Genomic DNA, 17736 nt, shown 5'->3' with positions numbered 1-17736 from the left:
AGAACAATTTTATACTCATTTGAACTTCTTCTTAAAATCATCTGAAAATGATTTATGAGTGAAGCACCTGCTAGAAATCAAATTTTTATAAGGTTTTTGATTGCTCTCATCTCAAGTGGCAAATTCATCCCTACATTATTTTTTAATATTCTTAGAAATAATAAATATGGTGTACAATGCATTCTTATCTGCTATGGAAAATAGTAATTGTAGAAAATAACACACTACAGGGTACTATTTTTAGTAATTATTATTATTTAGTTTTATTGTGACACTTTATACAAAATATATCAACCAATATGCCAGGTTGACTCTGAGAAAAGGAAAAGTAGACAATTTTCTAACCTCATTCTTTTGTTAAATATTATTCTGATGCTGTCTAAAATTGTTAAGCACTTCTTCCCTAATTTCCACATCTTCCACTCTCTTTCTTCATTAATTTCCTTTTCAAGGATTTAACTTCCACAAACAGTGAGGTAAATGTTGCGGCAGATGTATCTGTTTAATACATTAATCAGGAAAACAGTATTAAAGTTACTTTTGTTGGGCATTAGGAGGTGTCTCATTGGTCAGATCTGTTGTTTCAGGCTCCTTGCAAAAAAAACTGAATATGACTGCACAGTTCAGTACAGCATCAGGGACAGATCATTCAATAGGGAATGGATTCAGGGATAAACCTTTCTGGGGGGGGCAACAGCAGGAAGATGTGCCAGGGGAGGTTTAGGTTAGACATTAGGAAAAGGTTTTTCCCCCAGAGGGTGGTGGAGCACGGGAACAGGCTCCCCAGGGAGGTGTCACGGCCCCAAGCCTGACAGTGTTCAAGAAGATACTGGACAAACGTCCTCAGACACATGGGGTGAACTGTGGAGTTGTCATGTGCAGGGACAGGAGTTGGACTCTGATCCTTGTGGGTCCCTTCCAGCTCAGGGCATTCTATGATGTGATGATGCTATGATAGTATGTTTAAGTCCAGGGTCTCACTTTAGAAGCTTTCATAAGAATACCATTCGTAATAAACCATTTCTCAGCATAAATCAACAAACTATTTACAATGAGCCTGCAAGCTTTCACAGACACCATTAGCTATTTTGAGTTTAGCATATTCTTTCACACATTCCCTATGAACTGTGCCATGACCAGTGGGCCTAGATTTGCCCTCCTGCTTTCCAGTATTTAGCCAAGTTGGGATTACGGTCTCCTTAGTGGCCTCTTACAGTCAACAGCAGAGCAGAGCCTGAGTTAGACCAGCTCATCCTACAGTTGAAACCATCTTCAGCCCTCCACTGCATACAGCAAACAAAAATGTTCCCCAATAAACCCATGAAAGTGCCTAAATTAAGGCCCAAATTTAGACCCCAAGCAAAAACAGACTGCAGATTAGCTCTGGTTCCAATTAGATTCTGATATATGCAAACAACTAATATGTAGTGAATTTTCATGAGGTTTTAATCCCCAATATCAGAGCTGAGAAAATGAAATGACTATTTTTCCCTCATCTCAGTCTTCCAGCGTGGCTCTTCTAGGGTTAAAGCCATAAAGTTAGTTCTAAGAGAACTGAAATGATGTAAACAGTGTCATAGTTTAAAGGTTTTTGCTTCACCCAAGAGAAATTACAGATTTGCATAATAAAGTCATTAATTTTGCAAAAGCACAGGATAATATTCTATTTCTTTTACATAAGAGGATTTAATTATAAATTTACTTGCACTGTTTTGTTTTGGTTTTATATTGGTTTAATTGAACAGCTTTAACTCATGTTAATATATTTTATAGTAATTAGAACTATATGCAGCAAAAGACAACGAAGCTTAAAGTTAAATCTTTACCTCTAACTGCTGTTAGGGCTTGTGGCTCATTGAACTTTCTCCCAATATATAATCAAGTTTCCAAGTCTAAGAGAGCACAATCCCAAAATTAACAAATACACTTCCATCTTAGCTTTAAACCTCAAACTAAACAGTGTAATCCAAACATTGTGCTGTTATCAAATTCTTTCCTTAAGTCTGAAAACAATGAAACACTGAAATTTCAATTACTCTCATCTTTTGACTTCAGCAGTGAAGGCAGCTTTCCACTCCCTGGCTGAACAAAAGCATTCAAGGGTGCACTTTCAGTGTGTCAGATGGGAGATGATGGTGCTCACTTCTTCCATTAGCAGTTTCCCAGTGCTATGAAGAGGTGTACGTAAACCTGCAGGATCCAGCTTCCAGCAAAAGCACGGGGGCACAAGTGCAGTCAACCAGAACCCAAGAAAATCCCTTCCCCATCCACCAAGCTAACAAGCTTGAAGATATGGGGAGAAGAGATAAGGGTTCAGATAACTATTGTGCTCAAAAAATAGATACTGGAGAAATTCCATAGTAATGCTACAGTAGAGTTTACATGATGGCCGCAACGTATCTTCAGCCATCATGTCCTGTCTCCCAATACAATGAACATTGTATGGTTTCCCACTAAATATGGAGCATTTTGATTCAAACACAAAACTGCAACATAAGTTCACAAGCAGGCTTTCAGCCTGGGAATTCTTTTCATTATATCAATTTCTTCTAGATTGTAACCAGACTTTCAGTACTGAAAACCAATAGATCTTTCTGTCTGTTTTAATAATTATTATTTTAAAAAATTACTGTGTTTTTCTGGAGAACAATTTTTTTTCACATTTACAGCTCAGAGTAGTTAAAGAAGCAATTCTCCTGACCCTATATATGCATCTTATAAAAGCAACCTGATTGGCAACTTTTCACAGTTCAGTTCTATTACTGCAAATTTTACAGAGTGCAACATAAAAGAAAAACAAACAAACAAACAAAACACCAACAGTCCACCTTCCCCCGAAAAATCTAAACGGTAAGGTCAGTGTTTCATTTAAACTTGATTAGCATTAGGACAGCAAAACAAGTCTGAGTCCTGCAAGCTCCAGACCCAAAAGACTTTCGCCAGGTAAAACTGCCTAACATATGAGTTTGCAGTTTGTGGATTATTTCTTATAGCAGCCCAAGGTACTCCTGCTCAAGGGAACTGCTCTGCCACACACTGTTCTCTGTGTTTGATGACAGGAGAAACTTAAAACTTCATTCACCCATTCCTTTATGAGAGGGAACAGATCAAATTAGACCTTATTTTCTTCAATTGGAAGGTATGAATTATTGGTGATTTTATAAAAAATTAGATTATTTCTAGTTTTGTCTTTAAATTTTCATGGTAATGCATTGAAAAGAAAACTAAGTGTACTATACACAATAAGTAAATAAATCATAAGAAGACTCTATACGCAGTTTAGTAGTGCAGTTTAAGCAAAAAAACTCTCTACTGCACAAACACTGAAATTCAGACTTCACTGGCCAACTTGCCTGATAAACTCCACCACGTAGTACTGGATGGGAGAACTTCCTTCACTCACTCCAGGCTTCCAGGACAATGCAACTTCTGAATCAGAAACTACCACAATCTGAGGCTGATAGGGTGGCGCAGGGGGCATGCACTTATCTAAGCCAGAAGAAATGCAAAGGAATAGCATTAGAGCAGCTGATGGACTAATACACAAAATAACCCAGTACCCACAGACTTGGGAATCAAAGTCATAGACTCCTCCCCTCAACTCTTGCCCCTCCAATGCCCCACACTTGTGGAAAAGTAATAGTAAAATATTATAATACTGCACATGACAGAGATTGGGGTGCAAGTGACCTGCTGCGTTACAGATATGTGCCCTGGCATTTTCACAGGAGAAAGCCATGTGTGCAGTGTTACCTTGGGATAAGGTTGTCACGTCTCTGGGCATGCTGGGTCGTCCTTTCCCTGCCCAGCCGTATGCTCCAACGCTAACGCGGTGAGGAGTGCCTGGCTTTAGGTCACCGATAACAACTTCCTACAAGAGTCAAGAGAGCAGAAGATAAGAACATTGTGAAATCTGTTCCACGTAACTGGAGACAACACTGTGAGCTGGGATTCATGGATCTTAGACAGTATTTTCCATGTAACCTCCTAGGAGGATTGTCCCCAGTCCAGCTCAGAAGCAACAAACACAAACACAGCACCACATGTTTCCTCTCAAGCTGCAGCTTCACCCCAGGGGAATCCACAGGGATGACCTGGGCCCATTTCTCAGTGTAACTCACAAGGTTGCAGACTGTGTGCATTTGTTGGCGAAGTCAAAGTCACATACTATTCCCTCCCTTGAGCCTATTGCTGACATTTGGTATCAGTTTGGTGCATTTTTATTTTTTTAATAGTTTGTTTTTGTTTGTTTATTAGTTTCTTTGTTTTTCTTTTAAATCCAGAAACTGTAGAAACTCCTGAGAAAGAAGCAAGTTGCTGCAGTGTGAACTGATAATATTTCATTTCTCATGGAGCAGAAACCAGTCCCATTACCTCTCACAGTTTTCCTAATCTAGCTAACTGTTGTGACCTGAAGTATTTCCCTTATTTGTCCTTCTGACATAAACACAGAAAGAGCAACCCACAGACAACTACTATAAGGGAGGCCATGTAGACCTCCACTTGAAGAGCTTGTGCTGCTGAATACTGTTCAGAGGAGCCTGCTCAAATCTCCCAGAAATTAGCAAATGTCACCAAACCATTTTATCACTGTTTGGGTGGACATATCATGGATCAATTTCAGAAATTTAGATCTGATCTTTAATGGACGCTGTGTACATTATTATGGAAATTCAGAATTCTTTACTGCAGCCTATCTGTAGAGAGATGCAAATTCCAGATTTATAAATTCTGACAGCATATACAAGTAAACAGAGATACTGAGATCTACACCACAGACTGTTTTGGTGTGGAAAAAAACACAAAAAACTCTTTTGCAGGGATTTTTCTTCTGTTTTTCATTTTCTGATATTAAAAACATTATTCACAGTGCATGTGAAAATGCAGAAATCTCCTTTCTCTTCATGCTGGAACAGACCTTAAATCTGCATTTCCAGTTGCAGTAAAAATAGTAAACAATCCCAAAATTTTATTAACTGCTAAATTTCCTTATGACTGTCTTTTGGAAAAACTTTCTCTATTCTTTGGGGAACTTACGTTATTACTACAACATTGTCTGGCAACACTCTGCCATCTGTCTTCTCTCTAACCACAGTTTTGGAGCTCCATCACTGATTTCCTATTAACACGGACCACGTGACCATTATCCTGTTTTTCCATCATTCACTCATGATCTGTTTGAATGATTTGGATTCATCTGAGAGAGAGGATAACAATGCTGGAAAAGTAACTGCCCAGAGAGAGACAGCAAGAACACTCACACCAAAAGATTTAGTGGCTTTAAACTGGAAGAGGGTTGATTTAAATTAGATATAAGGAAGAAATTCTTCACAATGGCAGGGGTGTTGGAACTAGATGATCAGTTAGGGCCCTTCAAACCCAAACCGTTCTGTGATTCTATAATATGATTTACCTGAGTATTTCAGTCTTGCAGCTGAGAGACTGAGTTCTTTCAAAATGTGATCTGAAAAGCCAGTTGCTGAAAACCCAGCATCTCCTCCCAAAAACAGCACTGATGATCCTGCTCCTGCCATTCCATCCTCTATGCCATAAATACTGTCTGTCTGTATTTAAACTGTGTGCATTTTTTCCTGCCAGCATCCTGCTTTATTACATGCATCCTTATGAGAAAAAGTCCTTCATTATATGTCTTATTGCTTTCACACTATTCAGGAACTTGGCTGCTGCAGAGATTGGGATATTGATGTACTTGCCTCATATTATTACTTCCAGACTCAAGTCTACAATAAACCAAGCAGAACAAATCTCATTGACTACAAGTCCAATTAAGATCAAAGTCCTAATATCTACTTAGCTTTAAAGTTCAACATATGTACCCTTCAAACCTCAGCAAGGTGCCCTCTTGCCTTACACACATGGCTATCTGCTGCTTTCTTCTGACAATGACATCTCCATGATCACAGCTGTTGGACATATAGTATCTTTGAGATCAAGTGTCTTGTAACCTTCTAGGATCAAGACATTGGTGAATAGGTAAAGACTCAGAACATTATCAAGCTAACCTGACTCATGGCAATCTTAGGGAATACCCACAACACACTAGAACACTTTCAAATGAGATTCTGGAGAAGAAACACCTTTCCTTGTACCCCGCTGTCCATGGGCCTGAGAGTACATATTTAATCTCTCTTTTTGCATGTATTTGGGAGAAGGGTCTTAAACCCAAGCTTCTCCATCCCAGAAGAAAGATAATGGCCCCAGAGCTAAGGAATTTAGGTGGTATGTGAAAGAGTTAGCTCCCCATAATTTCTGTAGTCTTTCTCCCTGCTTGGATTGCCTCTATATTTTGAAAAATGATACCCCAAACTGGACATTACATTGCCAATGAGGCTTTACTGCCCACCAACCTCACTTTCTTCTCTTACACAACACTCTTGCTAAAACCCTGCAAAATTACATTTGTTATTTTCATTACAGTCTCACATTCCTGAATGGGGTGAAGCAACACGATGCCTTTCCTGTGGTAGAGGAGTCAGGTGTACATAGAAACCATATACCCTTCCCTGCCACACAGCTTGCCCTCCGCCCAAGTGTGCTGAATTGTTTGTGAGCCTGCACAGTAAGATGACTCACAGAAACATGGATTATAAATTATTTTCCAAAGAAGATCTCTTCTCTGTTTTGATTTGGTTTAATTTAAAAAAAAAAAAAAAAAAAAAAAAAAAGAGCAAACACCAAAAAAAACAAACTAACAAACAAACAAAAGAAACTTGATAACAGCACAGCTGCAGAAACTGAGCCAGGTTTAACGACACTTGATCCCTTGACAACTCCTTCCCTGCACTACTGGTCTCAGCTGGTCACTCCCCAGTTTGTACTGGTGATTTGATAGGGAGCACTACTGCTTTCCAGGGCTCTGTGCCTGACCTAAAAGCTGCCACCTCTAAAGCCTGCTAATTTTTCTTGCTTTCTATTTTTTTAAATATTTATGCTTAACTTCATGAATGTTATGCCCAGTAGAACAACTGCCATATTAAGTTGTACTGCATCTGCACTTCTCCTGGCTGCTCTCAATGAACATGCTCTCTATTATAAGATGACATAATACAACTATAATAGATTATCAACTTTGGTAATGCACAGGCACATGCACACACGCACATACACAGAAACAGGTGACCCAGTTCAGCTCTTGCTCTGTCAGTCACAGATGGTCCAGAGAAGCCTCTAAGAAAGCAGCAGGGTCGTACCCAGCTCCAGCAGAGGAGGCTTAGGGATGGAAACACAAATTGTGCACACTTAACCACAAAACTCTTGCAGATTTCTGTTGAGTTTGGTATGAATATGACCGAAAACAGTTCAGCTAGAACATGACTTCCTGAGGATTAATGACAGCTGGGAGCTGATTAATCCCAGTCAGTCATACTTCTCCACAAGTACTCCTCAGAAGTGTTATTTTTATCAGCAGAAAGAAAGGGCCCAGCATGGAATTTCAACTCTAAAATGTCATAATCCAGACTCAGCTCAGCTGCAATCAAACCAGATAGTCCTGGTTCAAGTGCATCCTGAGGTCTCATCTGAACATCAGATTCTGACAGTCCAGCCAAAGTTCCCTTAACTCAAACCATGAAAGTTACGTGAGATCCACCAACTTTGTGGGATTCCTTCATTCCTAGAACAGACCTCAGAGAAAAAAAAGTTTGCAGGAGGTTCCTGATGTTAGAGACTTCAGTTAAACACTGAAATCACTGCCTTCATCCTTCCCAAACCCAAGCACCTCCTCATTGTTTCGCCCCTCACAAAACGCCTGATCTGTTTACTGCTCATAGGAAACAGACTGGACTGAGTGCATGACTGGAAATAATTATTCTGAATAATTCACCAGCTGCAAAGCCATTAAGAGAGTTGGTATTTCTTTCAAACCTGTTTTATACAGTTGTTCGCCTCCCCCTCCTTCCTCCGGAGCATTTTGTGGCTGGTCTCTTCCTGCCTTCTTCCTCCTAGGCTTTTGCAAGTCTGGCTCAGGTTTTTCCTCTCTGTCCCCTCTCCCACTGCCAGACTGTTTTGTTCTTCCCTGTCACTCTGTGTCTGCCCTGTCCCCTGTAAGTCCTCACTGCCTGGATATAGCTCATTTTTTACACAAACTTCCTCCAGCAAAACAAGCCATTCATAAACACATTTGATGAACAATAGAAAAAATTATCCATTGCTAAAAAGGGAGAAGCTACTCGTGTCTGTCTTTTTCGTCTCTAGATTTTGAGATTCAGCTACTATTTGTAACATTTTGACTACAAAAGATCCTGCATAAGTGCCAAGTAGAATCAACATTTGAGATCAACTTCTGTGTGTGAAGCTGTGGAAAGACCAGGCCAGAAACATTAAATTTCATTGTAAAACACAGGCACGACCAAGTTTCACATCAAGCAATACTTACAAAAATTGCTTGTCCTTCAAGTTGACCCTGGGAAAAAGCGAAATAGGACTTGTTAATGAAGTAACATACTAAAAAGTGATGCAAAACCACATAAATAACAGGTTAGAGAATTAAATCAAGGCCAATGTGGCAGCATATAGTAGACTATGTGGCTATTATCCATGTGTGTGAATACGGGGACACAGACTCTATTCTCCCCGTGACTAAGAATTACTGCTGTCATGATTAAGATAAAAAAACCTATGTGCTGTTTGATGTTAGTTGGCACTATTAGGAAGAATGGTTTTTCAGGGAGGAAAAAAAAGGCAGCAAGTGAGGAATACAGAGATAAAGATCAGAAGGGAGAAAATAATGCATAAGTAAAGAAATAATATAACCTCAGCAACAGGCTTATTTCATTTGCCATGATCCCAGAAACCTGCAGGAGTCAGAACTGGCAACGAGAGTGATGAAAACTGCAGGGAACCTGAGCATCCCTCTCATTTACACTTCTCCCAAAGAAGGTTTCTGAGCACTACCAAGCAGAGATGAGGAAACATCAGTGAATGCAAGCCATTGAACACATTGAACACCAGGCGGGGATGCTGAAGGAAGGTTGAGGAAATTAAGGAAAATTAAGAAGAGTATAAGGAAGAAAAAAAAAAAGAATTGTGAAAACAGATCACCAAATAAAGATTGTAAAGCCTGCAACATTCCTCTGTGAACATATGTAAGCCTTTTTTTCCTGTGCTGGTAACATAGCTGTCTCATGGACAGACTGCCCTTTGCAGAGCATGGTATGAAAGTCCTTCCCTTACAGCACCCAGCCTGCAATACTCCTACACTTTCTGCCCAAGCAGAGGATTGAAAATCTCTATTTCTGTCTTGCTGAACTCAAAAAGTAACTTCTCCACACTGTGGAAGCAGCAGCATGTTTTGAGAATACCCTTTAAACGCTGACAGTATTTAAACCATCCAGAAGCACAGAGGAATTGCTTTAATCTCAGGACTAATTGCTCAGCTGTGCAGCTGAAAAGGATGAGCGGTGTTGATTTGCAAATGGAAAAGGAAGGGGAAATGAGACAGAAAAATGGAAGGAGGAAAGAGAAGGGGAGATTGAAATAAAGCAAAGTAAGAAAGCAAATGAGTGATAAAAGAGAAAACGGAACTAAAGGAAAGGGAGGAAATGGGAAACAAGGAGTGGTGCTTTCAAGAAAAAAAAAAACAAAAACAAAAACAAACAAAAAAAAACACCACACACAACCAACCAACCAAAAAAAAAACAAAACAGAAGTTGAGGGAATTTTCTAGGAGATGGACTTGCACAATTGCAACTAAGGCAGTGCTATTAAACTTTAAATTCCATATTTCAGGAGGCTATAGGCTCACATAGAGACAAAAATACACTGAAAACTGTGTCTCTTTTAACTCACACGCTTACCTGTCTCAGACACTGCAATACACATACACTGATACTGTGACTCTGTGCACAGTCTTGTAATTCCCTTTCAATGTGTTGAAGTCCACAGAAAATACATACTCAAAATAAAAAAGTTCTATTTTAGTAGATGCCAAAGGTCAGCAGTAGAAAGATGCAAGTAAGTCCCAACAGCTTTACATGCTAAAACTAGTCAGACAACAAGGAAAAAATGGACAGGATTACAGACAAACATTGTGATTTCCTTTTGCTCAATACTCAGAGCAGATCTGGGGTTTGGATCCTTGGCATAATTCACAAACCAGCAGCAAGCCAAGTTCCCACTTGCAAGCTCTGCTCCAGTGCTCTGACTGTTGATGAAAAGAAATACTCACCATGCTAAGCATATCCAAACTCAGGGGAACATCGTGCGAGAGCTGTTTAACTGCTTTGTCATCTTCAACCTCTGAGTAAAAGACCTTTGGAAGAAGATATAGTCAAATGGGTTAAAGCAATAAATCGGTGATTCAGAATTACTCAAAAACAAGTGCATTATCACATTGTAGACAGCATTTGAACCTATGATCCCCTACCTTTCCCAAAGCCCTTTAACATTCCCTTCACCTTTGCTAAAAGTTGCCAGTATGACCAAAGGACAATAGTGTATACACTGAACCAAGGTGAAACACAGCCTAGCTTTCAGGGGAGTCTTGAGCTGACAACTTTAATTGTGCATCATTCAGGCACAGTCAGCTTGGACAGCTGAAGATTTGTGGGACTGGCCTGCACAAGTTAGTAATTTTACTTCATATATGGAAGATATCAACATCACATGATTATGTCATTATAAAAATTGCTGTATCACAAATGTCTCTCCATGCCTTTTTCTGTGTACTGTAGACTAATGAGCCAGGGAGGGTTTGATTTCCTGTGCACAGAGATCCTGAGATGCCAGAGGGTCAAAAGCTAACACGAAGTGAAAACGGTTCGGGTACAGCACTATCAATGCTGTTTGTCATAGGTTTTACCATCATGACACACATGATATCAGGGCTTAAAAACACACTAGGGCTTGGATGCTTGATGCACTGCATGAGCAGTGAAAACTGTTTATAACTTCTGACTATAAAGTATTGCAACTGTTTGAAAAATATCATGACCTATAGAAAGGCCACTTACTCACTGCACCTTTTTTTTCACACAAGAATGGACTCAACCAAAGACAGAGCCCAGCTGAGGCAGGTTCTGGACACAGCAAGTACTTCTCAATGTCCGAGACTAGAACCACTTTAATAACAATAAAACAACCCTGCAGCTGGGCTGCATTAGTGTCATTTACAAGTCCATGGGATGAAGGGGTACACATACCAGAAACACCTGTTGCATGAATTTTCTCCTTTAGTGCACACTAATAATAAAGGTAGTCAGGAACTTTCTGCTCCCACCTTTTTATGCAAAACCAAATTTTGGATTTTTTTTTTTTTTTTTTCTGGAAAAATCAAATCCTTCCACAGAAAATGGTAAGAAAAACTGCTGTCCTCTGCTGAAGGGCAAAACAATGAATTCTTAATTGATTTCCCACATCTGTGCTGCTAATTCCTCACTGACTAACTTCCACTTTGGGACTGAGTTTCATTGCCAGGGAATACCTGTTAAAGCAATACCTAACAGAAATGAATGAATGGCAAATTAGTGCTCTCTGTTTTTCTGCTTGCACACTTAAACACAGTATCTAGCTTAGGCTAGCCACTCTGTTTTGCCCGAAAGGCAGAAGGTAACATGGCAGAAGATTGGAGGGGGTCAGATACTCACCCATGAAATTTCTGGGTAAAACAGGAAAATTACACAACTTCTTTAGGGTAAATTCACCACTGAGGTAGGGGAAAACAAAGTCAAGTCCCTTTTGATATTTAAGGCTGTGGCTGGGCTCCCAGATACGCTATGCAGAACAGTAGCTATCAGGGAAGAGACACCACGAAACTCTCCTTCCCCTGTAACTGCTGCCAGTCTGGGAAAGTTTAGAGGTGTAACTGGGAAAAACTATTCCTGCTAAAGCAATACTCAGGCTGGAAGTACAAGTCAAAGGATCTGAACAGCCCTGCAATCACCATGCATCTCCCCTCCCTTGCAGAGCGTAATATTGACCTGCACTGCTCAACTGTTTTATCAGCTGTAGGAAGAGTCAAGATCCTTGTATGAAAACCACATAGAAAAGCAATCTATATCCACTGCAAGCCCTTGGCATCCAACCCAAATTCCTATCATAGTTTGCTTCTAACAAATTAACTGCTTATTTCTTAAAGCTACAGCTCAATCTAAGCCCACTGTCCCTTGACCACTTTCTGGGCAATGGTACCGTTTGTTCCAAGAGTGGTCTCTCCTGCTTACTTCACCATGGTACGTGCACAGTCTGAGGCCATGTAGGGTATTGCAATCCCCTGCTAGCAGCATAGAGGATCACTTACTGTATATCCTGTGATGGTGCTCGCATGCTGCTTTGGCATCCTCCATTGCACACTAAGCGCTGTACAGTTCAGTGAATCCAGCAGTATATCAAGAGGAGGCCCCAGTCTATCTGCTTAAAACAAAATGACATTGTATAAGAAGCCACAGGCCGTAAAACCTCTCCTTTAGCCACCTGGCAGGTATGTATTTGAAGAAAAATAAACATGTGCTGCCCTCATTACAAACTATCAAACATAGCCCACTACTCATTTACTTGGATGTACCTTTTCTCTCTCTACCTTTGTCCTCCAAGGCAGCAGTGGGATCTCAGGAGAGAGGGAGCGAAGGGGGACATTCCTTCTCTCAGTGCCAAGGAGCTGTTGATCAGCTCAGCTGAGGACACTTCACGGACATCTTCAGCCTCTCCCTTACCTGCTACCCCACACCATGCTCCACATCCAACATCAGCACCCCAGTGTGAGGAGAACCAGACCAAACCCAAAATATGCCTTCTTCTCCTCAGCTCTTTGCAGCTTTGGCACAAGCCAAGAAAACGCCTGAGCAATCACCACTAACCTCTGCAACCTCAGTTCCTGCATGACAGCTATGGATGGGAAGGACAACGACTTCAGACAAAAAATCTAGCCTGATGAGAAAAGCATGAAGAACCCCTCATTTCCTGCCCCCCCCTCTCTGGACCCAGGTTATTGTGATCAGATCTTGTCCCACCATCCTGCTCCTGAACAGACTCTCGGTGCCACCATGATCAACGCTGTATCTCACCAGCTGCAACAGGAGAAGGGCATTTCCACTTCGCTATACTGGTCTCACTGACCTATCTGTCTCCTTCTCTTCCCATGGCACAGGTTGGTGTTTCAGTACAATGGCTTATTCAACTACTGCAAGTAAAAAAAGTTTGGAGAAGGAAATCCTGAGCTCCATGTCTCCAGTAACATGGTAGCAATTTCATTTACTGTCTGAGAAATGGGCAGGCAGAGGTGTGTGTCTTCTGGAGAGAAGCCAGAGAGTGGTAGTCAATGGTGCGGAGTCTAGTTGGAGGCCAGTATCTAGTGGAGTGCCTCAGGGGTCAGTACTGGGGCCAATATTATTCAATATATTCATTAACGATTTGGACGAGGGAATTGAGTGTACTATCAGCAAGTTTGCTGATGACACCAAGCTGGGAGGAGTGGCTGACACACCAGAAGGCTGTGCTGCCATCCAGCGGGACCTGGACAGGCTGGAGAGTTGGGCGGGGAATAACCTAATGAAATTTAACAAGGGCAAGTGTAGAGTCCTGCATCTGGGCAGGAACAACCCCAGGTTCCAGTATAGGTTGGGAAATTACATATTAGAGAGCAGTGTAGGGGAAAGGGACCTGGGGGTCCTGGTGGACAACAGGATGACCATGAGCCAGCACTGTACCCTTGTGGCCAGGAAGGCCAATGGCATCCTGGGGTGTATTACAAGTGGGGTGGTTAGTAGGTCAAGAGAGGTCCTCCTTCCTCTCTACTCTGCCCTGGTGAGACCCCATCTAGAATATTGTGTCCAGTTCTGGGCCCCTCAGTTCAAGAAGGACAGGGAACTGCTGGAGAGGGTCCAGTGTAGGGCAACAAACATGATTAAGGGAGTGGAGCACCTCCCTTATGAAGAAAGGGTGAGGGAGCTGGGTCTCTTTAGCATGGAGAAGAGGAGACTGAGGGGTGACCTTATTAATGTTTATAAATATATAAAGGGTGAGTGCCATGAGGATGGAGTCAGGCTCTTCTCGGTGGCAAACAATAATAGGACAAGGGGTAATGGGATCAAGCTGGAACACAAGAGGTTCCACTTAAATTTGAGAAAAAACTTCTTCTCAGTGAAGGTGACAGAGCACTGGAACAGGCTGCCCAGGGAGGTTGTGGAGTCTCCTTCTCTGGAGACATTCAAAACCAGCCTGGACATGTTCCTGTGCGACCTCACCTAGGTGTTCCTGCTCCAGCAGGGAGATTGAACTAGATGATCTTCTGAGGTCCCTTCCAATCCCAAACATACTGTGATACTGTAATCCAAGCAAGATTTTTAACACAAATTCACCAAACCACCAATGTTTGTCCTCTTGAAATCAAACCCACCCAATGAAAAACTGCAACAGAGAACTGATTCAAACACTTTAAAAACAACTTCATTTTTAAGTTTTACTATATTTAGGTTTTCACATGCCCTTAGCTATGAAAATTTTAAGTAATGGCTAAGAAAACCCTTTTTTCCCCCTCCTTTTTTTCCACTACCTCTGACAAAATATCGAGTGAAAACAAGCTACTGTAAAGGTAATTTTTAACTATGAAGCAAGCCTACATCAGATTTATACTTGTCACGTCCACCAACATATTTGATTTGAAGCTAAATACAAAACTTAATAGGTCACAAATTCTGCACAGTATCTATCAGCATCAATACCTGAGTATTTAAAATAAGAGCAGAACTGATATTGTGGTTCATTTCTAATTGACCCTGCATTTTTCCACTGCTGGAAACTTTTTGGTTTGTGTTTCTTAATTTGAGTAAGCAAGTGTGGCCAGTCGGGCTCCACGCTTCTTGTTTAACACTGATGATTTCGTGTTTTGCACTTCTTTTTATTTATTTATTTCTCTTCAAGGCCAAAAGAAATCCTGGGCAGTGCTAGGTGGAATCATTCAAGGAAAAATATAAAATCAGTTTAAGAGACGCTAACTTCTCCCACCATTTTGTCCCTACACCTAAAGCTTCAGCCACTCTCCCCTAAAAAAATTCCCAGCATGGAGAGGCTAAGCACATCCTAAGTGGATCCTCCCATAAACAAATAACCACCTACTACTTTGAGCAATGCCATGGAGCAACCTATAAGCTCATGTTCCTGAGATGCTGGAAACTACCCCGCACCCAAAGACAAGGACATTCACACATCCATAGTGCCTGTACAGTCTGTGGCACAGGTTCAACCTCCCAGGAAAGTCTCCCAGGCATGGTTTGGAACATAGCACAGTTCACAAACCATGCCCCTAAGTCAGTACGGACATCTTTTGGGAAGGAAAGGAGTTCAGCCATACAGATAAGAGCTAAACCATGCCATGCTACTTGCTTTCTGGACCCTCAAACATTTTCTTTATTATTATAGCACAGACTTAGTCTCATGGTTCCCTGCTTGGTTCAGGGGTGCTGAGCACAGCAGAGTACCACCTTGTGCTTGCTCAGTTCCTGCCCTATATTCAGCAGTAGTTGTACCATACACCACCACATACTACCTGCTACTGAAAGGAGAAGAAGGAAAGAGCTGCCGGGGGTGGAATGTCACTGTCTACTTAGGCAGCATTTCACATTCAAAAAACACCCTTCCAATCTTCACAATATCCAGTGAGGCAGATTAGTATTACAGCTGCAACAATAGTAAAGGAAAAAAAATACCCCCTAAACATTAATTCTTAACATATTTATGCCATCCTTGTATTACTTCTTGGGGTGACTCTATAAGACAACTTTGTTGGGAAGCGTAGTTGCTGAAATAAAAATTTTAACCAGCAATGACAAATATAAGGCACGTTTCAAATTCATATTCTAAATGCACTATAGCCCAATAAAATTATTTACATAAAGTATTTGCTGAATAATTTGGAACAAACAAATTTGAAAAAACCACACTCCATTTGCAGACTATCTGTAAACAGAGAGGCAATATCTGTTTAACAGAGAGCTACACCATAAATTATTTACCCAGTCCTACTAAACACTATTCTCTCCAGTTCACAGATGATGAAAGAGATACAGAAAGCCAAACACCGACCTCAGATACATTGGCTTATAGATTACCACTGGAGGAGTAAATACTAACTTTAGCCATGGAAAATGAGAGCATGGAGCCAGAGATGTTGATATCTCCACCACCCTTGTTTAATTCTCCCTAAAAGTAAGGGAATTCCTTAACACTACAAAGACAGAGGCAAGAGACATGCTTGGGAACCAGGTATAAGCTCCAGCAACACCTGGCACTGTCTTCATGGGCAGACTCAGATGATGCTCAGCAGTCAAGCGATGGTTTCGGGGCTGCACAGGATCTGCTCGCTGTACCACTGCATCCTTTCCCACGACAAAACTGCATGACGAGCAAGCACATGGTGCTCACCCTGCAGGGTCTACACTGCTGCCTGCTCAAACCAGGAGTGAAAAGAAAAAGGAAAACCCGGGCCAGCCCTGCTCCACACACCGAGTTATTTCTTGGGGAGTATAAAGGGCAAGGCACAGAGGAGCATCTCAAGCAGTGTGGCCAGCCCCACAGTTCAGTGTCACTGCTCTTGACCTTGTAGCTTATTGATGCGCATCTGGGGATTGAGAGTCATTTCTGGTAGCCAGAATCTGAATTTCACACAACCCCGCAGAAAGCAAAAAATTTCCATTTTTGGACTGACTGTTCCCTTTGCAACTATAAGGAAGTGGCTGTGCGATCTGATATAAGCAATGTTTATACCACTGAGAGGCAGAAGATAACATGGCTTTGAAATGGTTTGCCAGCTGATCACAACTTTTGCAATACATATTGCTGTTCTACTAACAAATTTTTTTGAGATAAACATGTGCTTGAGGTATTTTGCAAGATTTTGCAGATCATGTATTAGGCACACTAAAAATTGATATTAAAACTGGTTGAAACATTTATGTCTTTATGTCAAAGGTCATGTTTAGACTATAAGAAATAAAAATAGTTTTTGAGGGTAAAACTCTTTGGGTTTTTGTAGTTTCCCCTACAGTTCAGGTCAGAAATACCTCTTTTCTCAAAATTCAGCAAGAAATCTCTGTTAATTTGGTAGCACCATGCACATTGCAAACCCACAATGGAGCCTGTCACCCCCTGCAGCCTGCTGGATAAGAATCTGTAAACAAAGGAGGTGCAATATATCTACCACTTTAACATATTCTGTAGATCTGCCTCACTGATGATCCCACATGCAGATGTCCTATGCGGTTGGAACTGCAAATGCCTAAAAAGGTATGGACATTAGCTCTCATTATAAAAACAAGGAGCCAACTTATAATAAAAATCCCACATTTTGTACAAACACAGTCATTCTTCTATCTGACCTGTTAGACAAAAATTTTGACATTGTCTAAAATTCTTTGATGAAACTGGTAATGGAGGCAATTACTTTGGTCCCATTCAAAGAAAGCCATTAATCAAGGGGAAGCACTCTTACACGTGACTGTATATTGTAAAAGTATATAAAATACAAGCAGTTATTGAGGATTCCGCTGTAGATAAACAATGCTGAGCTGGCAACACTTTATTTACTTTCCTGCAAAAACTGCTAAACCAGTAAAGAAGTCACAAAACAAGCTCTCAAGGTGAGCTGAAGAATAGATGAGCCGTTTCCCTAGGCTGGGGTTAATTTTACCATTTTAAAATAATTACCATTATTTAATTTTTTGCTTCACAAAAGCAACTCATATAAAAAATGGTGAAAAAGCTTATTCCATCAAAACAAGTACAATT

At 40.9% G+C, this 17736-nt stretch overlaps 1 protein-coding gene across 6 annotated transcripts in view; it reads right to left on the bottom strand.

Annotated features, from left to right (window-relative positions):
* Positions 1-17736, bottom strand: part of EGFLAM (EGF like, fibronectin type III and laminin G domains) — a 123446-nt gene that overhangs the window by 45736 nt on the left and 59974 nt on the right. For 4 of the 6 annotated variants that reach the window (XM_065047597.1, XM_065047596.1, XM_065047593.1 and 1 more), the window contains 5 exons: positions 12257-12366; positions 10187-10270; positions 8396-8422; positions 3754-3871; positions 3354-3489 (listed from right to left, as the gene is read on the bottom strand). In XM_065047597.1, the coding sequence (XP_064903669.1) occupies positions 3354-3489; positions 3754-3871; positions 8396-8422; positions 10187-10270; positions 12257-12295 (404 nt within the window). In that variant the 5' untranslated portion in view covers positions 12296-12366. Of the gene's footprint in view, positions 1-3353; positions 3490-3753; positions 3872-8395; positions 8423-10186; positions 10271-12256; positions 12370-17736 lie in introns of all 6 variants that reach the window. The other 2 variants (XM_065047592.1, XM_065047594.1) reach the window with 1 other exon arrangement.

This window comes from Columba livia, chromosome Z (genome assembly GCF_036013475.1).
Source record: "Columba livia isolate bColLiv1 breed racing homer chromosome Z, bColLiv1.pat.W.v2, whole genome shotgun sequence".
In the NCBI taxonomy this organism is placed as follows: Eukaryota; Metazoa; Chordata; class Aves; order Columbiformes; family Columbidae; genus Columba; species Columba livia.
This window is presented reverse-complemented; position numbering and strand designations above follow the sequence as displayed.